The sequence below is a fragment of the Motacilla alba genome, chromosome 12 (genome assembly GCF_015832195.1).
Source record: "Motacilla alba alba isolate MOTALB_02 chromosome 12, Motacilla_alba_V1.0_pri, whole genome shotgun sequence".
Taxonomy (NCBI): domain Eukaryota; kingdom Metazoa; phylum Chordata; class Aves; order Passeriformes; family Motacillidae; genus Motacilla; species Motacilla alba.
In genome coordinates, this window is record NC_052027.1 from 63,262 (window position 1) to 85,732 (window position 22,471).

General features: G+C 41.0%; 1 protein-coding gene across 1 annotated transcript in view; it reads left to right on the top strand.

Annotated features, from left to right (window-relative positions):
- FGD5 (FYVE, RhoGEF and PH domain containing 5) overlaps positions 1-22,471 on the top strand; it is a 78,341-nt gene that overhangs the window by 26,423 nt on the left and 29,447 nt on the right. The window contains exons 3-9 of the mRNA XM_038148920.1: positions 1,350-1,479; positions 4,451-4,509; positions 4,621-4,651; positions 16,938-17,092; positions 18,932-19,088; positions 19,514-19,601; positions 22,202-22,252. Coding sequence (XP_038004848.1) covers positions 1,350-1,479; positions 4,451-4,509; positions 4,621-4,651; positions 16,938-17,092; positions 18,932-19,088; positions 19,514-19,601; positions 22,202-22,252 — 671 coding nt within the window. The remainder of the gene's footprint in view (positions 1-1,349; positions 1,480-4,450; positions 4,510-4,620; positions 4,652-16,937; positions 17,093-18,931; positions 19,089-19,513; positions 19,602-22,201; positions 22,253-22,471) is intronic.

Below are 22,471 nucleotides of genomic sequence, written 5' to 3' on the forward strand. Positions count from 1 at the left end.
GAAGCAGCAGTGTGAAAGGAAGTTAGTGTTTCAGAGGAAATGAGAAGCATAGAAATAATATAAACTGAGTAATCCAGGCCCTCATTACAGACTGACCCAGCTGGCCAACATGTCTATTAGAAAATATGGCAATGTCAGATTTTGTTTCTCAAGACAAAAGTCTCACCCTCTTGGCTGAACACAGGAACCTTGCCCTAGAAATGTAAAAAGCTTGGGGCCACTGTGGTGTATAAGCTGTATATAAACTCCTAGAATGACCCTGAGGTCAAAAAACCAAATCTGATCCTTGAATGTGAATACTCAGTAAAGTCAGGTAGGAATAGCTGGGTGTTACAGCTCATATATACAGCTTGGTATCCATCTTTTGCCAGTGCCGAAGTAATGAGTTATGTGTTGCAGTACCAAGAGCAGTATCAAAACTGGATGGCAGCAGAAGCTGATGCTGAAATGATTGGTAGATTGAATAATGCTAATGCAGAATTGGATGAAGTTCAGAGATTTTAGAAGTATTAAATCATAAATGGCATGACATAGTAAGACACCAAAATCTTCACCTATTTCATATAAAAGTAAGAATTAAGGGACAACTTGAATACAGCGTGAGAGTACACAGTAACAAAATCTGAAAGACTGGCCACCACTTCAGCAAAGGTTTAAAAAGATCCAGCAACTGGAATTTGGAGCTAGGCATATGCAGATCAGCTTTAGTCATGCTTTGTGGAGGTTTTGAGATCACTGGCAGTTTTAATTGAATTTTTTTTTTTAATAAAATGCTGTGAAGCCACAGGCCTGTATTACACTGGCCTAAGTTTCACACCAGGTCCAGTACTCTTACTGCACACCTTTCTCTGGGTTTCTGGAGCTGAATTTATGTTCCCTTGAAACAATCCAAGGATTCTGGAACCTGAGTATCTTGTAGTTTAATTGATGACGTTGGTATTACCATTATACTTTTCTTGTCCTTTTGATGTTTTCCCAGAAAACCCATTGCCACAGTATTTAACTTCCACTTAAAAATGTTAGTGTAATTTTACTGAATCTGTTTTGAGGGGTTGACTAGGGAGGAACAAAGCAGTTCTGCTTCCAGCTAAGCATGAAGTTTTTACTCCAAACTGGGCCAGAACACTGATCTCTTGGGGAAGCTTGAACAAGTTCATTTAACTTCCCATTGCTCTTTTCAGAGTCTTCTGCTTGCCTAAATGGTTGCCTTTGAACGCAGCAGCCAAAAAAACCTCTGCTTGATAAATCTTTCTTTCCAAGCCCTGCAGTTCTGCAGGGGTTCTATATGTCTGAGCAACAATGAGTCTGGGAATAACACCATTGAGCTAATCTGTTCTGTTTTTCTGCAGTGCCTATACTGAGCCCTACAAGGTGTGCCCAGTCTCTGTGACACCAATGGAAGTAGTCACATCAGATGAGGAACAAAAGAGTTCAGAAGATGATGACAGCAGCCTTGGTGATCCCAGTCTCACCAACAAGGTAAAAAACCCTAAAAGTGGTTAATGCACAAAACCTGGAGAGGGCAAAGCAATTTGCAGAAGATCCTGGATTCTTAGCTCTCTGCTTTTTGTCTGGTGCTCATTTAGAAATGGCAGAGCCATCAGTCCTTTATTCCCCCACTGCACTAGGATTAATTTACCTCTACAGCACATGACAAAGGCAAAGAATGTAGTCAGAAGATGGACAGTGGAGGCAACATAAACAGCAAGAAAGGCCTGACTTGAATGTCAGGATAAAAGTCTCACTCCAAAGCATTTAGTTTCCATCTCGAGAATTTAAAATTACATTGAATCAAAAAAAGACATATGGAGATGACCTGCACTGTGCACAAACAGGGACCAGTAAGCAGAATATCAAAGGTCTCAAAACAATCAGGGCAGCTACTGACTCAAAAGCAGCAGGACATAAGAATGTCTTTGCTGCCCCTTACACATTTCCACTGGTTTCCAGACTCCAGGAATCATTCTGTTTTGCAAACCTTTTACATATTAAAATATGCACTTGTGCACATACACAAAACTGAAATGTGCTGCAGTTGGGAACTACAGATTTGTGTGCCTTGAGGAAGTACCCACTTCAGATGCCTTTCAAGGGACAGCTCTTGATTTATATAATTATGCTGATCCTCCAGGACAGCTGGAATCTAGCTCTTCAAGGATGGATCTGGAAGACAAATATTAACTACTTTTCCTTCAGTCACACTGATTCACAGAGCTAACCTGAAAAAGGGAATTGTTCTTGTAATGTCTAAGTTTACTTTCCACTGGCACTACCATAAAGTGCTACATAGTGCATAACAATTACAAATGAAGCATTATGAAGTCACTCAGATACCAAAGCTTATAAAATTGCTATGAGCCTCTGATTGTGACAGTAGCACTCTTGTCTGAGTACAATCAAGCTACAGTACACTCTGAAGTACAACACACACGTAGTAAAATGCACGAGGAGATGCAATTTATCCATGGCAAGTTAGTGGCACACACAGCGATGGAGCTTCTGCTTCCATGTTTTCACAAGCTGCCCTGCTTTGAAATGCAGAGGGTACTCTAAAAGAATACTCCACAGAAGTGGCTTGCACAATGCTTCTGGTTGATAAAATTGTTCTATGATCTACTTGTGCAGCTTTTAGGCCAAACAACTCCATCCTAGCCCCATGGAGGCAGTTTTGCCCCAAGCCCCACAATTTTTTTAAGCTGGCTCTGTTTAGTTTAGTTTTTAAAGGAGACCAGTGTGGTTCTGATCAAGGTCATGCAAACAGCTGGGTCAGCACAACTGAGAGCTGGCACTATGCTCAGAGGGGAGTGACTGGCACTGTCACCAAATGCCATGAATCTTTATGATAATATGTCATAGGCAAAATTCAAGGACTTCAGTGTCATATGGTCTGTCTAGAGCAAGTCTGAGAGTGTCTCTATGCATTGTCTCTCTTAGGTTATTTAATTGCTGTTTGTTTAACCAGGAAATTAACTCTGAGATACACAACAGTGTCTGTAGACAGATTTCTGGGAACAGGGGATAGAGGGGGTATAGGTCCCTCAACTATTCACGCTCTGAAACAAAGTCCAAGTGATTATTATAAGACTGCCAAGCTACCAGCATTTTAGAAATCTATAGTCCCTGCAGCCAGTCATGTGCCTAGTCCTGTGGTATAGCTCTCTCCCAGCTCCCTCTTCAGAAGCTGCTCTCTGGGCCTCACTCCAAGCCTTTGCTTAGCAGATGGAGGCCATGGCAGCCATGTAGGGACCCCTGACTTTCTGCTTCACTGAGTCTTCTTACCGGCATACTTGGTCTGGCAAGCAATGTCACGAAGACTTGATACTGCACTCATTTCCCCTGAGTCCACTTTAGGTCACTGGGGGCTGCATTTCTTTGCGACTACTAGACCACTGTTTTAGCTCCTTCATCACTGCTGAAAAAGTCAAACTTTCCCAGTACATTCCTTTCAGTACATATTTCTATGCTTTGGCCATCTCTTACCATAAGGATCAATCATGAATTAGGAGCAAAATACTATTAGCCACTTGCACCTCAGAGCCATACAGTTTGCTTCTTTGACAGTTATCTGTGTCTTCCAAGATGCCTACCAGTTAAATAGATGCCTCTGATAGGTCGAACAATGTTGTCTGGTGAAGTACTGAATTAATTCTGGAGATATTTATGGCCATTTAGTTTAGACACTTTTTTTGGTACACAATAAAGCCCTTTGTCCCATTTGGTCCACAGGTCTCACTGACGGCAGTCAGAACAGTTTGGAATATGACCATTTTGATAAAGAACTACCCTTTCCAAGTGGTATATCCTCAACAGCTGTGAAGCTAGCCTGTTCAAAGTTAAGCACTTTCTGCTTCTTTGACAAATTTTGAACCTGTAAAAATCCACAGAAGATTTCACTCCTCCTTCAATAACAGGACATTTTTCAAACTTGCCATCTGTATTAGCAGCTATTACATTGTACTGTATTACTAGTATTTGAATTGAGGGAAATGGCCTGTCTTGGAAAGTCCAGGATGCCAGACACTGAACAACAAAGAATAAAGTCTGGTCACTATTTTTACTATAGAAATATGTCAGTTTAAAGTGCTCTCTTGTCACTATAGGACATGAAAGAACACAAATGCACACTGTTGTTCTCAAGGTGAAGAAAAAAGGGAACGCTTATATTCTGACTCCAACACTTATAGTTTTCCAAAAGTGACAGTGGATTGGATTGTGACAGCGCCACCTCTCCAATGACACTGGACAAACCAACAATCCATCAAATTTCTCCTCCTCTATAAAGGAATGCAAAAAAAGGAGTTATTTACAGAAAGTATGTGAGAAAGTTTGTTACAAGAATGTAAGCATCAGAAGGCTTAGAAAATCTTAAAAAATCAGGGTGACACTCTCTAACACTGCTTTACTTTGCAGAATGAGAAATCTCTTAATTGCCTCTGACTTCTGTTGACAGAAAGAAGGCCAGTCGAGAGCTTACCTCATTGCCCAGGAACTAATGTCTTCAGAAAAAGTGTGAGTTTTTTTTTTATAATCTACCTGTCACGCTTCTAAAATTAAAGCTATGCAGTCCACCCTTCAGTATTCATTTGATGGCAGTTAATAAAAGTTTGTCTCTCTCCCCAGATATGTGGAAATGCTCCAGTTGTTACGTATGGTAAGTAAATAATTTTAATCACTGAAACCTAGATACCCTTTTATTTAGCACCAACTTTAAAGACATAAAAGCACTGAAGGGATTTAAGTGAATTTGAGGAAGAATGGCTTACTGTGAACCATTCAAATCTATTATTTGTCATCTAGAGGGAAAAGCATTGGCCAACAGCTGGGGCTTCTTGAGGCTGAGACTAGTGTAAGATGCATAACAAGACTAGTGCAGAGAAGGAGATGGTGATAAACAGGGGTGAAAACTCTCCCTTCACAGTGAGACAGATAGGAATAGAGCTGTGAAGCATGGGGATTTGGTTTCAATGGACTCACTCTGCTTGCATTTAAGATTCTTTTTTCCTAATCAGTATTGGTAATAGCCAGTGTGCCCTGGGTATCCACACTGTGTCACAGTGTTTTGGTTTAAGACAATTTTAAGAGGCAGATACTCTAAAATGAGTTACCTCCCCATTGATTTAACAAATCCTTTTCCACCAATAAGGAGAAAGGAACAGGAGTGGATGTAAGTGAAAAAATAGCAGTCTATAAAAAAGAAACAGCAACAGACAAAAAATAACAGTAATCCTCACTAGTTACAAAGTTGCTGAGCTCTCACGGACTATGGGAAGCAAACATAAACTCCAAAGGGCAGAGTAACCCCTCCCTCAAGACCGTGCCCTCCGCAGCCCAGAGCGGAGACAAAAGGAAAATGTCAGACAAACCCCTAAGACGGCGCCCTCCTCAGACAACTGCATGTGGGGAGACAAAGATGGCAGCAGCCCTCCCTTCCTCATCTCTCCAGCAGCAGCAGCAGCTCCATTGACAAAGGTGGCCAGCACCCTCAGGCATCTGGAGCTTGGGAACTGAAGAACTCGGTGAATCTGCAGTGCCAGCCTCTCTGCCTGTCCCTAGGCTGGCGGTATCCAACCAGCATCAGCATTGCATCCTCCAAGCCACTGGTGCTGGTGCTGTACTGCTCTCTCGGGTCCCTGTTCTGATGGGGGCTAGGGAGAAAATGAACTCTCAAGAGCAGAAAGATCAGTGGCTCAACCCCAACCAGTGCCGGCCTTCCGCTGCAGATAGATGTTATAAAATTCACTCTGAAAGCTTTTCATTTTGAAATGCAGCCCAGAAGCAACTTTCTCCTAAGGCCAGAGGGAAACAAAAACAAACCAAAGCCTCTACCTACACTGCCTCAACTATCTTGCCCTGCAAGAACAAAAGGGAAAAGAGCAAGAGGCAAGGGAAAGAGAGCCCTGCCTGGGTAATGTTAACATGAAAAAGACAGGCACCCTCTGGTTCTGCTTCTGGCTGCACCATGAGGTGTTAATGAGACAGTAACAACTTTGGTCTCAGGTAGGTATGGAATACCAAAACATTTTGGGTTAGCCAAGACACACAGCTAATCACCATGGGGAAAATACAAATTCTGGTCTCAGAAACATGTGAGAGAACACCCAGAAATAATCACTTTCAGTCCCTGATAGAGAATTCTTGCATGGCATAAACTGACTGGTAACTTTGTCCTGGAATACTCTGTGTCCCTTTAACAGATCTTCCTTTGCTTCCCTAGAGACAGGTACACAGCTTAGATGGCCTTGTTGTCAGTATCTTTCTTGGCTGTTAGTTGAAAGGTAGTAAGGAATAATAGCCACTACACAAAGCATACTGCTGCTATTTCCCCTGCTGCTTGGAAAGAAATTTCCTGAGAAGGAAAAAAGTAACGCCAAGTTGTCCTTGGCGGACACCTCAAACACTAGCAGTGGAACAGGAACCCTGATGGGGACATAAGTAATGAGGTTAGAACTCAAAGGATGCTTAGTGTGACAATGTCACTGAATTGGGAGAAGCTGTTGGTTCCCTGAAGGGCAGAAAGGCCTTGCAGACAGGCCTTGACAAATTAGATAGATGGGCCATCATCAACCACAGGAAGTTTGACAAGGACAAGTGCCACATTCTGTGCCTGGGGCAGGGCAACCCTGGCTGTATATATAGACTGGGGAACATGAGACTGAGAGCAGCACTGTGGAAAGGGACCTGGAGGTTCTTCTCGGTGGTCAGTTGGATCTGTGTTAGGTGTGCCCTGGCAGCCAGGAAAGCCAACTGTGTCCTGGGGGGCATTAGGCACAGCAGGACCATCATTGTCCTGCTCTGCTCTGGTATGACGTCACCTCGTGTCCTGGGGGCAGTTTTGGGGACCACATTATAAAAAAGACATTAAGCTATTAGAGAGTGTCCAAAGGAGGCCATGAGGATGGGACATGTTTGGAGGGGAAGCCTTATGAGGAGTAGCCAAAGACACTTGGTTTCTTCAGCCTGGAGAAGGAGAGACTGAAGTCAGACCTCACTGAGATCTTCAACATCCTCTTGAGGGGCAGCAGAGGGGCAGGTCCAATCTCTTCACTCTCATGACTCAAGAGAATAGCTGGAGCAGAATCAGCAGAGGTTGAGGTTGAGTATTAGAAAAAGGATTTTCACCCAAAAGGTGGTTGAATACTGAAACTGGTTCCCCAGGGAAGTGGTCTCAGCACCGAGTCTGAGTCTAAGAAGCATTTGGACAATGCTCTCGACCACAGTGTGGAATTCTTGGAATGTCCTATAAAGGCCCAGGAGTTGGACTTGACAATCCTGATTGTCCCCTTGCGACTCAGCATATTCTATGATTCTGTGATATTGCTTCCTGCTCATTGTGCCTCTCAAGCAATCTACCAAAGCAGCAGAACCAGACACTTTAAGGGACTTAGATGCTTAGCTAATTAATTTGCTAGTACTTTGATAAATTGGTGATAATCTCCCTAGCCATTTTCCTCTTCTATCCTGGCTTTCCTCTGATTTCTGCACACTAAACACATTATTTGACACCAGTGAGACAAAGCTGTAGTTATCTGCTGTTCCCTGGGGAAGTCAGAGTGCTTTCTTCACCTGTGGGATACAGGGCTTCTGACCATTGAGAACATTCAAGGAACTCCTTACTGAAATTAATTATTTCCTAAAGTATCACCAAGAAGAAGAAAAGGCTCTGCCAGCTTCAGAGAAGATAAATATCTATACAGGAAATTACCTTGCACAGAAAGTATTAGTCACTTTGCACCTTAATTGAAATAGTCTTCATCTATTTCATTTTCCATTTCCAAATACATTTGTACTTCGGTACATTATAGACAGCATGTAAAAGGAGACCTGTAAAAGCATATATACAGTGGAGGGAGAGTATTTAGTGGAGGTGTCTAGGAGAGGCCTCTCATTTGCATTACATCTGGCATTTTCCATACACCTCTAGGAGATAAAAGTGACTTACTAATGCCAGAAAACTTCTCAATATATATATCCGAACTTGAAATGCCTTTCAGTGCCTTTATCCACAGTATAAATGGCTGCACACCCTCATGGCTGCTATAGCACCAGTCTGCATTGCCTATGCTATTACTGGGTCAGGGAAGAAATACTTCAGGACTTTCCCCATCCCTTCCCTTTTCTGCTTCCTCGGGTAAATCCCTGTGTAGTGAAATTTGTTTCCCTGCCTGCCCATCCCACTGGATTAAAGGGATCTTATGAATATTTAGCATGTTCTCATTATTTCCCTAGTTATGAAAGAAATTAAGGAAAAGAGAAAGAGGGGGAAAAAAGGCAAGTTAATATGTCAAATGAAAGTAAGAAACGGACCAAAGCAAACCTTTTAATGAATATACTGGTGGGCAAAGTTAAGCCACTTATTGGTTGTGAAGTGTCAGAATAACTGTAACCATGCACTGTGACATCCCCTGTCCCAATTCCCTGGGTTAGAAAGTTTAATGAAATCTCCTCGATTTTAGAACTGGAAGGAGCCATCAGACAGATGAGCAGTCACCAACCGTATGAAGTTTAAGAAGGGCAAAATCACAATTTTGATTAATTATTTCCTTATACAGTGGAAAAGTTCTTACGAGTCTTTACCCATACATTCCTTTAGGGGTTACAGGAGGCATTCTTCAGCAGAGCCAACAAGCAAGTTTCTCAGATAAGATTTAATTGTTTTTATGAGTTGGCTTTCTAACTAGTGAAGATGTATGAATGGAACCTGTGTCAGAGAATGAGGGAGAAGAGAGAAACAGGCAGCCTGTTTTCACACTTGTCTGCTAGTTCAGGCAGTCTTTGTTTTAGAAGTCAAAAATCTTTATGGGAAAAGGCTCAGAGGGTATGTTTCTGAGTTTCATTGATTGTCTCTCACCCTGGCATACCCCTTCTCTACTGGTATAAGCTATCTGTACGATACCTAACTACTGCGGTGGCATTCAGAAATAATCTGCAGGTTGCTCCAAATGTTTGCGAACACATTCAATCTAGAAAACACTGTCACTTTCTCCATCCCAACTAATGTTGGATCTTTCTATTCACCTGCTGTCCAGTGTATTTTTCAGAATATCTAGAGAAACTGTTACCAATATTACAACATGCAAGTCCCTTAGAATGTAGGGGTAATGTTGGTTATTGCCTAACCAAGGCAATATTTTCAATACTGCCATAACACTAAAAGTTACAATAATCTAATTGTTCCTTTTTCCATATTTGAATAGTTTTAAGAATAGTCACATCAGCAAAAAATCATGCTTTCCTGTGCACTTGCTGTTGACACAAGTTCCACTGGCAGATTTCGGAAGCAACCAAGAGTGCCCACAGTCACCAAATTGCTCTCAAGGTACAACACACCATTCATGGCCAGTTAGGACCTTCCTTGACAACATTCCTCAAGCCAGGCATGCATTTCTGTTTCCCATCACCAACTTTATCAAGAAAACAGTTTCTAAATGCTTAGCATCAAGTCTCAAGTTTCATCTTCTCATGTAAACCCACGTATTGGTAAGAAAGGCAAAAAACTAAACCACACCCTAGCTGCTTTCAGAAAGGAAAAAAAAGGCTTTTCTTAAGCCTGCAGCAAGAGCAATTTTGCATCTCATTTCCAGGCTTGGCTAGTGCTGCTGTTCATTCAGCATAACAGATTCTGTTTGGCCTTTCACTGGAGACTTTAATAAACTGATTGATTGCCAAAATGATGACATTTCCATACACCCACTCTGCTATTGAACTGAAAGACTGGAAACATTGTGTTAGCTCACAAACTTGGTATCCGTTGGTGTGGTAGTAGTGATAACAATCTAAAAGGTTAGCTGTTACTTGCCCTACTCAAAGGTAATGCAGTTCTCTGGAGCAGTCAGTTCAGGACCCATTCTGGTCTGAGCAGGTGGAACTGGCAGGGTCTTCTAGTCCAAGTTCATGGCCTCTTGGTACTCACAGTTTTTCCAAAGTCGATTAGTCTTTGAATTTTCTTCAGGATCGTTTAATCTTCAAGCTTTATCATTCTGTCTCCTGTTATGCTTCCCCAGCAGTGCAGGCTGCACTTCACATCCTTTTCTTAGCACTTGCTCCTGAACAAAATGCCGCAGGTGGCTTTCTCAGCGTAAAATTTCACACATCACCAAGATGGTTTATTTGCTTCCCCTCAGCTGGTCTGTTTCAAATGGCTTTACAAGTTGAACACAAATGAAACCTAGTGTGACTCAGATTGCTTCAGGATCCCAGTCTGTATGGGACCAAGCATTTGCTTGATAGTGTATCATGACCACGTTTATTTTGCCTTTCATTTTTAATAGTGCGCCATGTTCATGCTTATTTTGCCTTTGGCTGTTGTACATAAAATCTTTGTGTGTGCATAAACCCCTTTGAAGTTATTGCTTCCCTCCAAGATATTTACTGAATTAAGGACAGCTCTGCACTGAAAAGACATCAGCCCCAACATCTCCTTTGAAAAAGAAAATTGACCCTGTTTCCTGGTTTGCATTTTCCTTATAACAATGGACCACAATTGTTAGAAACAAAGATGCCCAGATTTATGCTTCCTAAGCATTTGTAGATATAACTATGAATATGATAAAGATCGATATGTGCTGGTACTCCAGCCTTCAGAGCAGTTTGGAATTCAACCCTGCACTGGACATTCCAGTGTTCATGACTGCAAAATAAATCTTAAGACAAAAAAAACCAACAAAATAATCTTAGTGCTCAAGCCTCTAACTTAAGATTAAGCCTCATTGATTAAACTCTGCTTTCAGAATTATTGTATGTGGCACATTCTCAAAACCAAAAATTAACTGCCTAATTTAGGAACCACTGCTACATGTTAGACAAAACAGAATTCCATCTTTCTAATTATTTACACTTCCAGTGAATGATTTGCTGAGCCTTTTTTACAACTCTGAATTTCTTGGATGATGTTCAAAGTTCTGCTGGACCAATCAAGTCATTACTTTCCTAATAAAATGTTTTAGTGAATGCAATGTGCTGGCTAAGCAAAGAGCTAGCTTGCTATTAGGCCCTCTGAAGCTCTTATAACAGCTTAAGGACACACTGTTACAAAAGAATAGCCTGCCCTCACACTAGGCTGATTTTTTTTCCTCATTTCTTTATTCATTGTTGTGTTCATCAGCAGTGGGAAAATAACTATGTATTGGCCGGAGAGCTTCCACAGTGGGAATGCTGAGCCAAAATAGCTTTCAGATAATCTGTATATCTCTTAAAAGGAGAAGGAAGCCATAGCAGCACATCTGGACCAGGACAATTCCCTGGTAAAAAGCTGCACTGATACAGTATTCTCAGTGCATACTGTACAGTCTGCTGGTTCTGAAATTCATTTGCAGTGTTTTGGATGAATGTGTCTATTTGGCTGCATGTGAGTGTGTGCTGAGGTCAGGGTTCCTGACCTAGATTGTACCCTGTATGGCAGGATAAGGGACTAATTGTGGCTGCTGCAATGCTGTTCATCTAGCATTGTTTCTGCTGAGTCCAGTAGTGAGAAATGTGAGATCACTGCTCCATGCAGATCAGGGGTCATTCAGTCTGCTGCAGGAGATGTGCCACTTTTTAATTCAGGAGTGCCAGTTACATCATTCGGAGATGGGCTGCTGACTGTGATACAGATACCCCCAAGAACCTCCATGAGTCAGACTCGGTTCATAGGGTGCTGTATAGCACCTTGTCTGCACTTGGCTTTAATATGGAGGCTGTCTTTTCCCCCTTTGAACTCTTCACCCTCCCCTCATGTATAATGCCTGCATGTCCAAAGGAGCTTTGGATTCTGCAATATGCAGAATCAATTAAATCCACCTTCATTCTAGAAGTGAGAGTGGTTGTAAAATCCTGCCCCATTTTATGCAATTAGTGTAGACTTAAATAATTTGGGCTGCAACAAGATTTCCTGTTATCCTCCCTAGCCGCCTTATCAAGTGTCAAATATGATGACTTCCCATTAGTATCAGTCCATTAAAACACCAGCTTGACTAGGGAAGCAATTGCCATTCTAGATACACATGTTAAATTATTTTGTATGCATGTATGTTGATATATGTATGTATTTTGCTGAAAAGCATAAAAGTCTGGATGCCAGGTGGGTGTTGTGGTGTGAACAAGGTAAAAACACACTGTGTGCAGACATGATTTCTGTAGCTGAAGTGCCGGTATCCCCATATGAAGACAAAGGCAGAAAAATAGCTGCAGTTTTCCACTAATGCATCTGCTCTGTACACTCACTCCCTTTTCTTTTCTTTTTTTTTTTTTTCAGTGTTATTCCCTAATGGAAACTCACACATCTATTTTAAAATTTGTAGAAATATCCCAGGGCGATTTATTCACCCGTCAGACCACTCCCTTTTCTCTAATACAAACTAGAGATATATGCAGAAAAGCTGATTCAGCCATGACAGCAGTAGAGGTCAGACCTCTGCTTCATATAAATTTACATAGCTTTTCTCTGGCAAGAACAGCAGATGATTAACGTCTTCAAAGCATTGCATTGCATCCTTTTGAGTTAAGATTTCTTTACGTTGTTAACAACAACATAAAGCTAATTCAAAATTTGGGAAGCAGTTCTGCTCTAGTTTGCTTAGTATGACCTTTGTTCCTCCCAGTGAGACAATGTAATAAAGAGCAAATTGAGACTTTGTTTTCAAGACCTGGAGTCAAGGTCACCCGTAACCCTTAGACTGCAGACATCAGAGCTTTTCTAATTCAGCCACAATCTAGCAATCTGTTCCTTCTAGTACAATGTGCGCTTTTTGTTCACAAAAATGCTATTTGTTTCAGATATTTCTCTTGGCCTATTAAAGAGTGGCTTTGCTCTACAATCACCATTTTCTACTAGAACGTCACAGTTTCAAGCTCAAATGCAGGCCTGATGCTAGAAACACAATGCTGTGAGCCAGTGAGAAGGAACCTCAATCCCCACCTGCAGACAAACTGCTGGTCAAACCATAGGACTAAAAATTACTATTGGCAAAGACAGCATTAATGGTGGTGTACTCCCTTCTCATTCTGTTCTCCTGCCATTGTGGTCAATATGCAAAGACTAGGATTTTCATTATGACTAGACTAGAATTGTCTATCCTAGTGCTTTAGAAGATGAAAAATAAGAAACCCAAGCAAATCTGGCAACTGATCAGCATTTCTTGGACAATTCTTAAAGGCCTTTCAAATAGAGCTGTCTGTTTAGCTACACCTGTAAGTCAAAATCCCAACTTTCTTTTCTTTCATGTACTCAGCTTTCTAATATTCATAGTTGCTTTCAACCCATTGCAGATGGCAGAACCATTAGCTTTTTACAGTAAAGGTAGAAAATAACTTCAGTCCTATCATTTTCTGACTATCTCTACTAGACTGGTTGTAATAGTCCCCAGTTCCCAGGGATTCATTCATCTCTATTGGATGAACTGATCTAATTTGGCCTGTTCTATTATATACAGAAAAAAAGAAACAGACATTCTGATTCCAGAATGAATTATTGCACTCCAAGTTATTTTCAAGTAGAAGTTGAAGAAAAGGAGTCACCCAACATAACATATACTTACATGTATGTATATATGTACAGAGAGGCAGTTTTTTTCTCCAGTAACCTACCTGCCTAATAAGTCATTTAGCTGACAAGAGGTTGGTTTTCCTTCCTTTCACTAGGGTCCTGCAAGGTTAAATGTTCTCATTTAACTAATTTAGCTAATAAGGCTAACACGTATACAGGATTGCTACAGTTGAAATTTGCAGGTGGACTCCAAAGCACATTCCACCCCCATTGTTGGAGAGAAACGATACACAAACTCACTGTTTCTGCATCTGTTCATAAAATCCTGGAAGCTAAACCCAAAATTAACTCTTGTCCAATTAACTACACCTCTTGCCCTTTTATTAGAATATCACATTTCATATAGATGTTGAATCTTGTACAGAACTTTCTTGATAAGTGCTCTACAAAAAACCTCTGGTTGCAGTCATTGCTGACTTCTTTGAAAGAGTACCTGGAAATAACTACCTGCTACCAAAGTATCAAGGTTGCTGATCCTAGGTAAATTGGGCTACTTTTCTGTAGCCTAGAGCCACACACCTGACTTTTTTTAGCCCAAAACCTCACACCCTGTTTCCTGCTAGTGTCAGCCAGCACTCCCAACATCAGTAAAGCATCTCATATCCCAGCATCCTGCAGGGAGGCTCATCACCTCAAAGAGGGCGTCAGATTCTCTTCCAAGAGCCAATCGTGTGCCAGTTAGGCAGAACTCCATATAAACCATAGGATATTGTTGAAACCCTGCATTCCTCCTGGTCTCATACCCTTATAACAAACTCCAGGCTACAGTCCCCATTTACAGCAGAGAACAAAATTCTTCAGAGGCATCTCTGGAGGGAAAAGATGTAACTGGTGTGTATTAGTGATGTTCACAAACAAAAGAAAAAAACCCCAAGCCAACAACCTTTGTGGCTGTGGGGTTTGATCCTCTTTTTTTCACTTCATTATTTGTAGGGTTTATATCAAGGATGTTAAGGATACGGCCATTTGATGGCTATGAAGGGCTTATTTATGGATGCCCAAAATGTAATTAAAAGGTTTATTTTTCAGAAATGTATTGTCGTAGCTGAGTTGCTAACCTTCTGTGTCACTAGGCAGCTTGGGTTATGCATTCCTATGCTCATGCAGGTACAGGCATAAGACTGGTGTGAGATCTGTAGGCTCATCCAACCCTGGATGAGATTGAGCTTTGTAGCTATCACACCAGAGCCCTGAACTGAACAACTTCTGTTCATGAAGCTGTTTTAAGAAAGTTTTAATCCATCAGGGAATTATATAGACTCAGTGTTTAGTACCTCCTGTACTTATACATTGGGCTTTTGGGAGAAACTTGGAGACATTCAGGTGCCATGACTGATTACAGTTAGTGAGACTAGAAATGCACTTTGCGTTTGATTAATGGCCTCACAGACACTCAGCATATTCAACAGTGACATAATTATTTTTAATGGATGTTTATAGTGATTACTGTTATGCTGCAGGGTTTTTGTTAATCATTAGAAAGCTGGCTATCCAGGCAACTGGAATTTAATTATTTGTCTGAGAATTCATTATAATCAAGGGGACAGACAATTAATAACTAATTAAATCTAGTGAGATGCTGTGGGAAAGGAGTGTTAATCCTGTTGCTTGTTGTGGTGGAAAGTGGACAGATACAGAGCTGTTTGATGTTAATTTGGAAAAGATGACATCTTTGTAATGTAATGGATTACTTAAGCACATCACTAGTGAACTACAAGCTATTCACTTGTCCAGGCACAATAAGCTGAGAGAACCCTCTAGATTCTTTCCCTTTTCCTGGTCTGGTTTAATTATGATGACTGAGGACTTTGAAAGGTTGCAGATTCCTTTGAGTTAGTAAAAGCATCCAGAAGAGAGATTGATTGGTTTAGTTGCTTGAAAAACTTCTGGATTATACACTGGCTGAAACATGAACTTAGATAGGCCAAGTCGCATCAGAAAAAATTGGAAATTTAATAGCACAACATAGGGATTATTTATGGTACTGGGGCAGGACATGTTGCAGAAATTAGACCCAGATAATTAGGAACCATAGTAATACTTTTTCAGAAATCTTTATGGTATTGTTTTGTCCAGGGTATAGTTAAACAATAAGAAAACTGTCATCATGATCTTTTTTTTTACCTCGTTCTAGTGGCTTTTCAGAAAACAAATGTTTCAGCTGTTATAGTTGCTAAAAAACCCCAACATTGTCTTTGTGTGACTCTTGGCTATTATCAATTAGATAATCCAGTCATCCCAGTTCATAGAGAGCCAGTGTGGACATTGCAGTTGACAGTAACAACAGAAAAGCCAGGAATTAATCAGAGGTAATGAAAACCTGATCTTGCCGGGAGTCACTCCCTGTTCTCGAGAGAGGAATTTTGAAGTTCTTTAACTAGATTCTCTCCTATTCTGTAAGACCAGAATCTTTCAGCAGGATCACAGTCATACCAACCAGATCTCACCCTGCTGAAGTCAGTACAGCAACCTTGATTTAATCAGTCCAAAGTGGACAATCCAACATAAAGTATAGATTCACAGTGAAGCATACTCTGATGTGTTGCTCATACCTGGACATTCACAAGTTTTATGGAAGTCTGTTCTTTTTAGACTCCTCAATAATTCTATCTACTTAAAAAAAAATTAACTAGACAGAAGCCAGAGTCGTGAGAAATGCCGTGATAAATCCCACTATGGCCCAGGGAAGTTCATAAGATTGTCCCTAAAAGTTCAGGGGACAGAATTTCATTTCTTGGCAACTCAAACTTGGGAAAGTATTTTGCTATGTGCTCTGAAATAGGTGCCCTATTATGTACTAGAGTGAGCTGTATTTTAATATAGAGAAAATTGCCCCTGTGCCTACATAATTTATAAACCACTTCATGATGAAAACCATTGCTAAGATGAGGAAGAAAGACTCAGGTTTCATAGGGAAAATTATTTGTTCCATACTTTAAATTTTAAGTTCACAAGTGTAGCTAGTGCAATTTCTAGCACAAGGCATGTAGTTGTTAATATTTTTTCCTGTCAAGATGTTGGATCCAATGAGGTGAGAATCTCACCCTTCATTTTCAAAAATTATGTTCCAGGTTAAAAAACACTGTAAAAATGAGACAAACCAGACCCAGGAAAGCAGGGGGAAAAGGAAATAAAAAGATACAATATCATTGCATGCATAAGGGTCTTATAGCTTGATCTGGTGAAATGTTCCATTTTAGGTTGATAGCATTGTGGAATTCAGCTGAAACAGTGTATGAACTAATGGATGAAAGAAAACATTCTATGATCTCCTTGCTGTACTGAACACTATTGCTGTTGATAGCATATCTTTTAATTCTTAGAAAGCATAGTTTAGGAGTTAAGAAATTGTAATAATATTTTCAGAAAAGATATTTTAAGTCAGTTTGCCTCATTTCAATGCTGTTGTTCACAGGATTTCTATGAAGGTATCTTGAAAGTGCTCAGAGATGATGATGATGAAAATGAAAAAGAGGAAGTTACACTCAAGCAAGGTTTAAGTGAACTCCCTGAAATTTATGAATTACACCAAGACATCCTGGAAGAACTGGAAGAGAGAGTCCTCAAATGGCAAGTACAGAATGGCATAGTTTGATGGCCTTAACATACCCTCAACAGCAGGTGGGTGAACTCATTGATGTTCCCTTGACCATCCCAGCAGAAATGAAAATAATAGAATCTGAAGCACTTTGGCAGATTTTGCTTACAGACAGGAAGGAAGTAAATGTAGAGGCTGTCAGGCTAAGAAATCAAGTACTGAAATATGTGTGCAGTGAACAGCCCATGACTTTGAAATGGCCCCATCAGTCAGTGTGAGAACAGCCAGCTTCATATGTATTATCTCCTGCCACTTCTCAGACATCACCAAGTGGCTTCACACCCATGGCCTGAAGGTTACAGACTCATGCTGTGGAAAGCAGGAACAACTTACATCAGAACTGATCCTAAAGATCATCTGCTTAAAGAAATCTACATAGCAGTTGTGTAGGTCTCAGTTAAGGGACAGCCCCTTGCTCCTAGCACCAAGGCCGAGATCTGCTGCCCTAGGCTTCCAAGCCAAATGGACTCTGGCAGCCTGTTAATGAGACTCCATCAAACATCCCTACAGGAAAAAGTCTTTCCATGAGAGAATAAGACCATGAATAGGACAGACAATGCTGCAAAATTCATTCAGCTGAGGAGGTCCCTGACTTAAGCCAGGCTGCCAGGTTCTGTTGAATGATGGACCATGATACCCCACACCTCCAACTTGCCCAACTCCAGGAGGCACTGGTCACTGAGAGTGGATGATCCTATTTCTGCACAGCCACTGAGCAATTAAGGAAATCAGTTAAACTAGTAGAATTTTTCAGTAACAATCCTAAATGTAGGGCACAGGCCTCATTGCAGTCCTGCTCTTCCCAATCAAAGCATACAACAAGGAAAGGAGAGGCTAAAGGGAACTGTATTTTGGTTTGTGCCCGCCAAGGGACTGTTGAGAGAAAGACTTAAAAAGTGTCACCGAGTCACCGATGATTTATGATTTATACACTTAGAACGCATACAGACACAGTGTTTCTGGGATCTAAAATATCTTGGGTACTAAAGAAGCCACAACCCTACTCTAACAGCATGCTGCCAATTCCCTAAGACAAAAGGAATGCAACCATAAATACCCTGAGAGTTCTGTCCAGAACTGCTCTGTGGCTGGGGGATAATGCTGCCAGCACAACAGATATACATATGTTATATGCCTGCACTCAAATAGGTTCCTAGGTCATTACGACACCTGAAGTTTCCAGTAAGCCCTTCCCTGTGCCTGCACTCCCTGAGACACTCTGTTGCTCTGGACATCCCCAGGAACTCATGTACCTCTTTTAAGTATGATTCCTCTTTTGTGAACTCAGATTTTGTTCTGCTTTGTCCTTGTACATGCTTTATAAATATTTCAACACTGTGCACCTGAATACTGAGACAGATGACAGTGAGGCAGTGCTGAGAAGCAGGCAGTGAAGGAGAGCTGAAGATCTGATATTACAACAAATGTTATATTCTCCCCCACAAACAATGCTCAAAGCACTGCAGCAATTGGAAGGTCTATTTACAGGAGCAGGAGCCATGCATGTCCTGAAAGGAAGCCTCAGAGGCTTCCTTTCAAGACATGCTATAGCAGAGGCACAGCCTCTGCTGTATGTGCTATAGCAGAGGCACAGCCAAAGGACCAGCCCCCATGGTGCCCATGCTACAGCAGCCTGTGGTGTTGTCAATCTGTCCTGAAGCACTCCTCCTTTCCTCCTGTTCAGCCTAGGCTTTAAGTGCACAGTGTATAGAGCCCCTGTGGGTCCAATACAATAAGCAAGAAGTGTGGCTCTACTTCTTTACTTTTATTTATTTGTTTATTTGCTGCTTCTTTTCTTTCTGTGGACTTAGGGATGAACACCAGAAAGTTGCTGATGTTTTTCTCTCCAGAAAATCAAGGCTGCATCACCACACATCATACATTATGCAGTTTGACAGGAATTTGGCTTTGCTAGATGAAATGTGCGTTAAATATTCCCAACTGGCTACCATGATTCAGGAGTTTGAGGTAAGGCTCACATGGTTTTTTACATGCACTAATGCATGGATTTGCAATGGGGATTACTCAAGGATTTATTTTTTTCTGGAAGTCCACCAGTGTTCACACATGGGGTAGAATGGAAGAATAGTCTTTTTTCACAGACCTGGTGCTAAAACTGAAGTGAGAAGTTCACTTGTACACGATGTGTTTGTTTCTGTCTCTGTTGCCCACACGCTCCTGTGTGTGCATACAGAATTTATGTTGGTGAATCTACAGATCCATGAGTATATTTTGCTGAAACATATTGGAGTGATTTCTCAGTCACTAATTAACTTATCAAGCTCTTGAGGATGTGTTAGAGTTAATAACTAGGATTAAAACTAAGATGACAATTTGCTGCTGAGCTTGCATTCCCCCTGATGTCTGTGTTTCTTCCCTTCTGCTGAGGACAGCAAAGCTCCAGTGACAGCCCTTACAGTGTGAAACACCAGCTTCTGAAAGTGGTACACCGTGTCTTCCAGTATCGTGTGATGCTCACAGGTCAGTAAAATCACTCTCAAAAGAACCCAAGAGAAACACTGCCCTGATGTTCTGTGCCTCCACTGTGCTACATATGGATGCCATAACAGCTAAAATAGGGCTAAAGCAGTATGGGATTTCCTGGGAACTTCAATATGCTTAGTTCAGGATTCAGGGAAGTGTCAGGCAACCTGGGAAGATGCAGGCACTTCTACAGGACAGCCATGTTGAAAGGTCACAAAAAAGCATAGTCAGATGCTTTTAGCCATTCCTTCTTGGCATTCTCCTTCTGTGAATCAGGAGAGGCAGAGTTCAGCCTCACTACCAACAAACAGGTTTGATTTCTTATTATGTCGAGGGTAGTTGTCAGAGACACTAGAAGACAGGCGACCTTGCCAAGGAGTCTCCTGCACTTCATCCTCTATGACAGTGGCAAGCACCATCTTCTTATCAACAAAGCGGTTGTACCCAGCACTGCACCATAAGTCCTATGCACAGTATACCGAAAGCTAGTGATTAGTAAAAAAAAAACCAAAAAACCAGTCCAATTTTGCTGCATTATAGGAGGCAGAGATATAAATTCACATTAACAATACACTTACAGATTTTACATTTACAGTTATACCTTCCCTTTACATTCAGGATCATATGTATAACTACTACCTGAGTCTCTCCAAGGGGGGTTATGTTCCTTCTCTGTAAGCCACCCCAAATCTAGTAAGTCTGAGCCTGTTAGGAGAGTAGGCTTTCTGAAGCAGAATGTGGCCCCTAGAAAGATTTGCGAAGTTTAGAACTGGCTAGGGAAGGAAATGGTGAAATGTAACAATGAAACTCAGTGTTGTCACGTAATTTAGTCAGAACACAGAAGAGCAAGGTTCCATTGACATAAAGATAGAGAAATATTTTGGAAGTATGCATATGTGTGGGTGGACAAGGCTGCAGATAAGTTATGCATGCGACAGTAAAAGGAAGCCATAAACCCTGCCCATACAGCCAATGAAGGGCACAGTGTACTAGAAGGGGCTTCTACAAAAACAGCAGAACAAAGTGACCATATGAAAACTTTAAAGTAGCCCTTCTATCCTCTGTTTTCCCATTTCTGTGGTCCACAAGATAAATTGCAAACATGCAGCATGGTATTTTGTGAGAAAGCTGGAAGGGCTTCAGTGAAGCTCCAGTGATTGGATTCTATCTATGCTTGAAACAACTTGAGCTCCTCCTTGTCCCATGTACTGACACTAACTGGCAAAATGAAAGCTTTTGTGTATACTGAGATGAAGTCTACTGGATTAAGATACTACACAAACTAGTTTTACTACTTTAGTTCTTCACCTCAAGAAACCAAGCCCCTCTTTGACTGCTAGGACAGAATGAATCTGGAACAGTGCAGTCCTTTAGATTCTCAGGTGTACTTGTGCGATAACTGGCTGCTTCTACCAGATAAGGAAGGGTATTTATGAGGATATTTGTTACCACTTCTGGCACCACAACTGAAAGGATTTGTCCACTCAGTCTATAGCTGAGGACAGAGCTTACAGTGGTGAAAAGGAACACAAAATATTGCCTGATGACATCCTACGACCCCTTCCTGCCTGCCCCTGAGTACAGGCAGATGCTTTCCAGAATGCAGGTAAAAGCCAGGTGAAGTTCAGGATGCCAGGGAAGGCATAGCACTAGAAAGAGAAATGTGTAGGGATAAGACATTCAAGGGAACAGACATCCATGCCCAGCACCATTCTCAGCACAGAGGTCTAGTTCTTTGATGCAGAATTTAGGAATCTGGACTAATTAGCAAGATAAGAATGAAGTATTTCCAGGCTAGGGTCTTTAAACTGTAGCACTTACATACTACAGCCTTTAAAAGCATAAAGACCCAGACACAGAATAAGCAGGAGGTCCAAGAAAAGTAGTCCAAAATAACACTGGTTAAAGGTTTGTATATAATGCAAATATAATTGCTGTCACACTAAGCACTATTGTATCTATCTTACAGAACCTCTTTTCAGATTATGATTGAGTTCAGTAGTAATTATTTGAACCCTGCTTGTACAGAACTAGTGTCTCCTTCCTGTGCCCATAAAAAGCACATGATTCATTTAGTCTAACTGCAAGCATAGCCAACAGCATTCATTCAGATGGGAAATCAGAATTAATTAGAATAAGAGTTATTTGTAAAGTGGTGCTACTCAACAATTCTCTTGAGAAATGTTTTTGACACAGTTTATTTATACCTGCCAAGTTATGTGAGCCCAAATCGGTATCAATGCTCTTGCATTGATTCTCTAAGTAAAATGCCATCAAAGATGAATTTTGCTTTGGAAAGAGGCTATATATACACTTAATGATTTGGGAATAAAGCACTGTGGGACATTACTGTGGATGCCCCATTCCTGGAAGCATTCAAGGCCCAGGTTGGATGGGGCTTGGGGTAACCTGGTCTGCTGGAAGGTGTTCCTGCCCATGGCAGAGGGATTAGAACAAGGTGATACTTCATGTCCCTTCCAACCCCAAACAGTGTCTGATTTTGTGATTAGGATTTAATGTTTTAGCTAACACTACAAATTATGTTGATCTGAATTCTGATTGTTGGATGCCTGTGTTTGTTTGATCATTTACTACAGATTACTTGAATAATCTTTGTCCAGATTCTACAGAGTATGAAGCCACACAAGGTAAAATGAAATTGGTAGAAGAAAACTTCTGTTTTGCTAACATTGCTTCTAAAGAGGTGCAAGATTTCTATACTGGTAGTATATATAAGATGATTCTTTTCAAGATTTTACGTTAATGGGTTAGATGTAAGATCTATAAGAATTGATTACTAATTTAGACAAATTATTTAGGACAAGAATGGTATATTTTTATTTTTAATTGATACATATGGGTTTCCT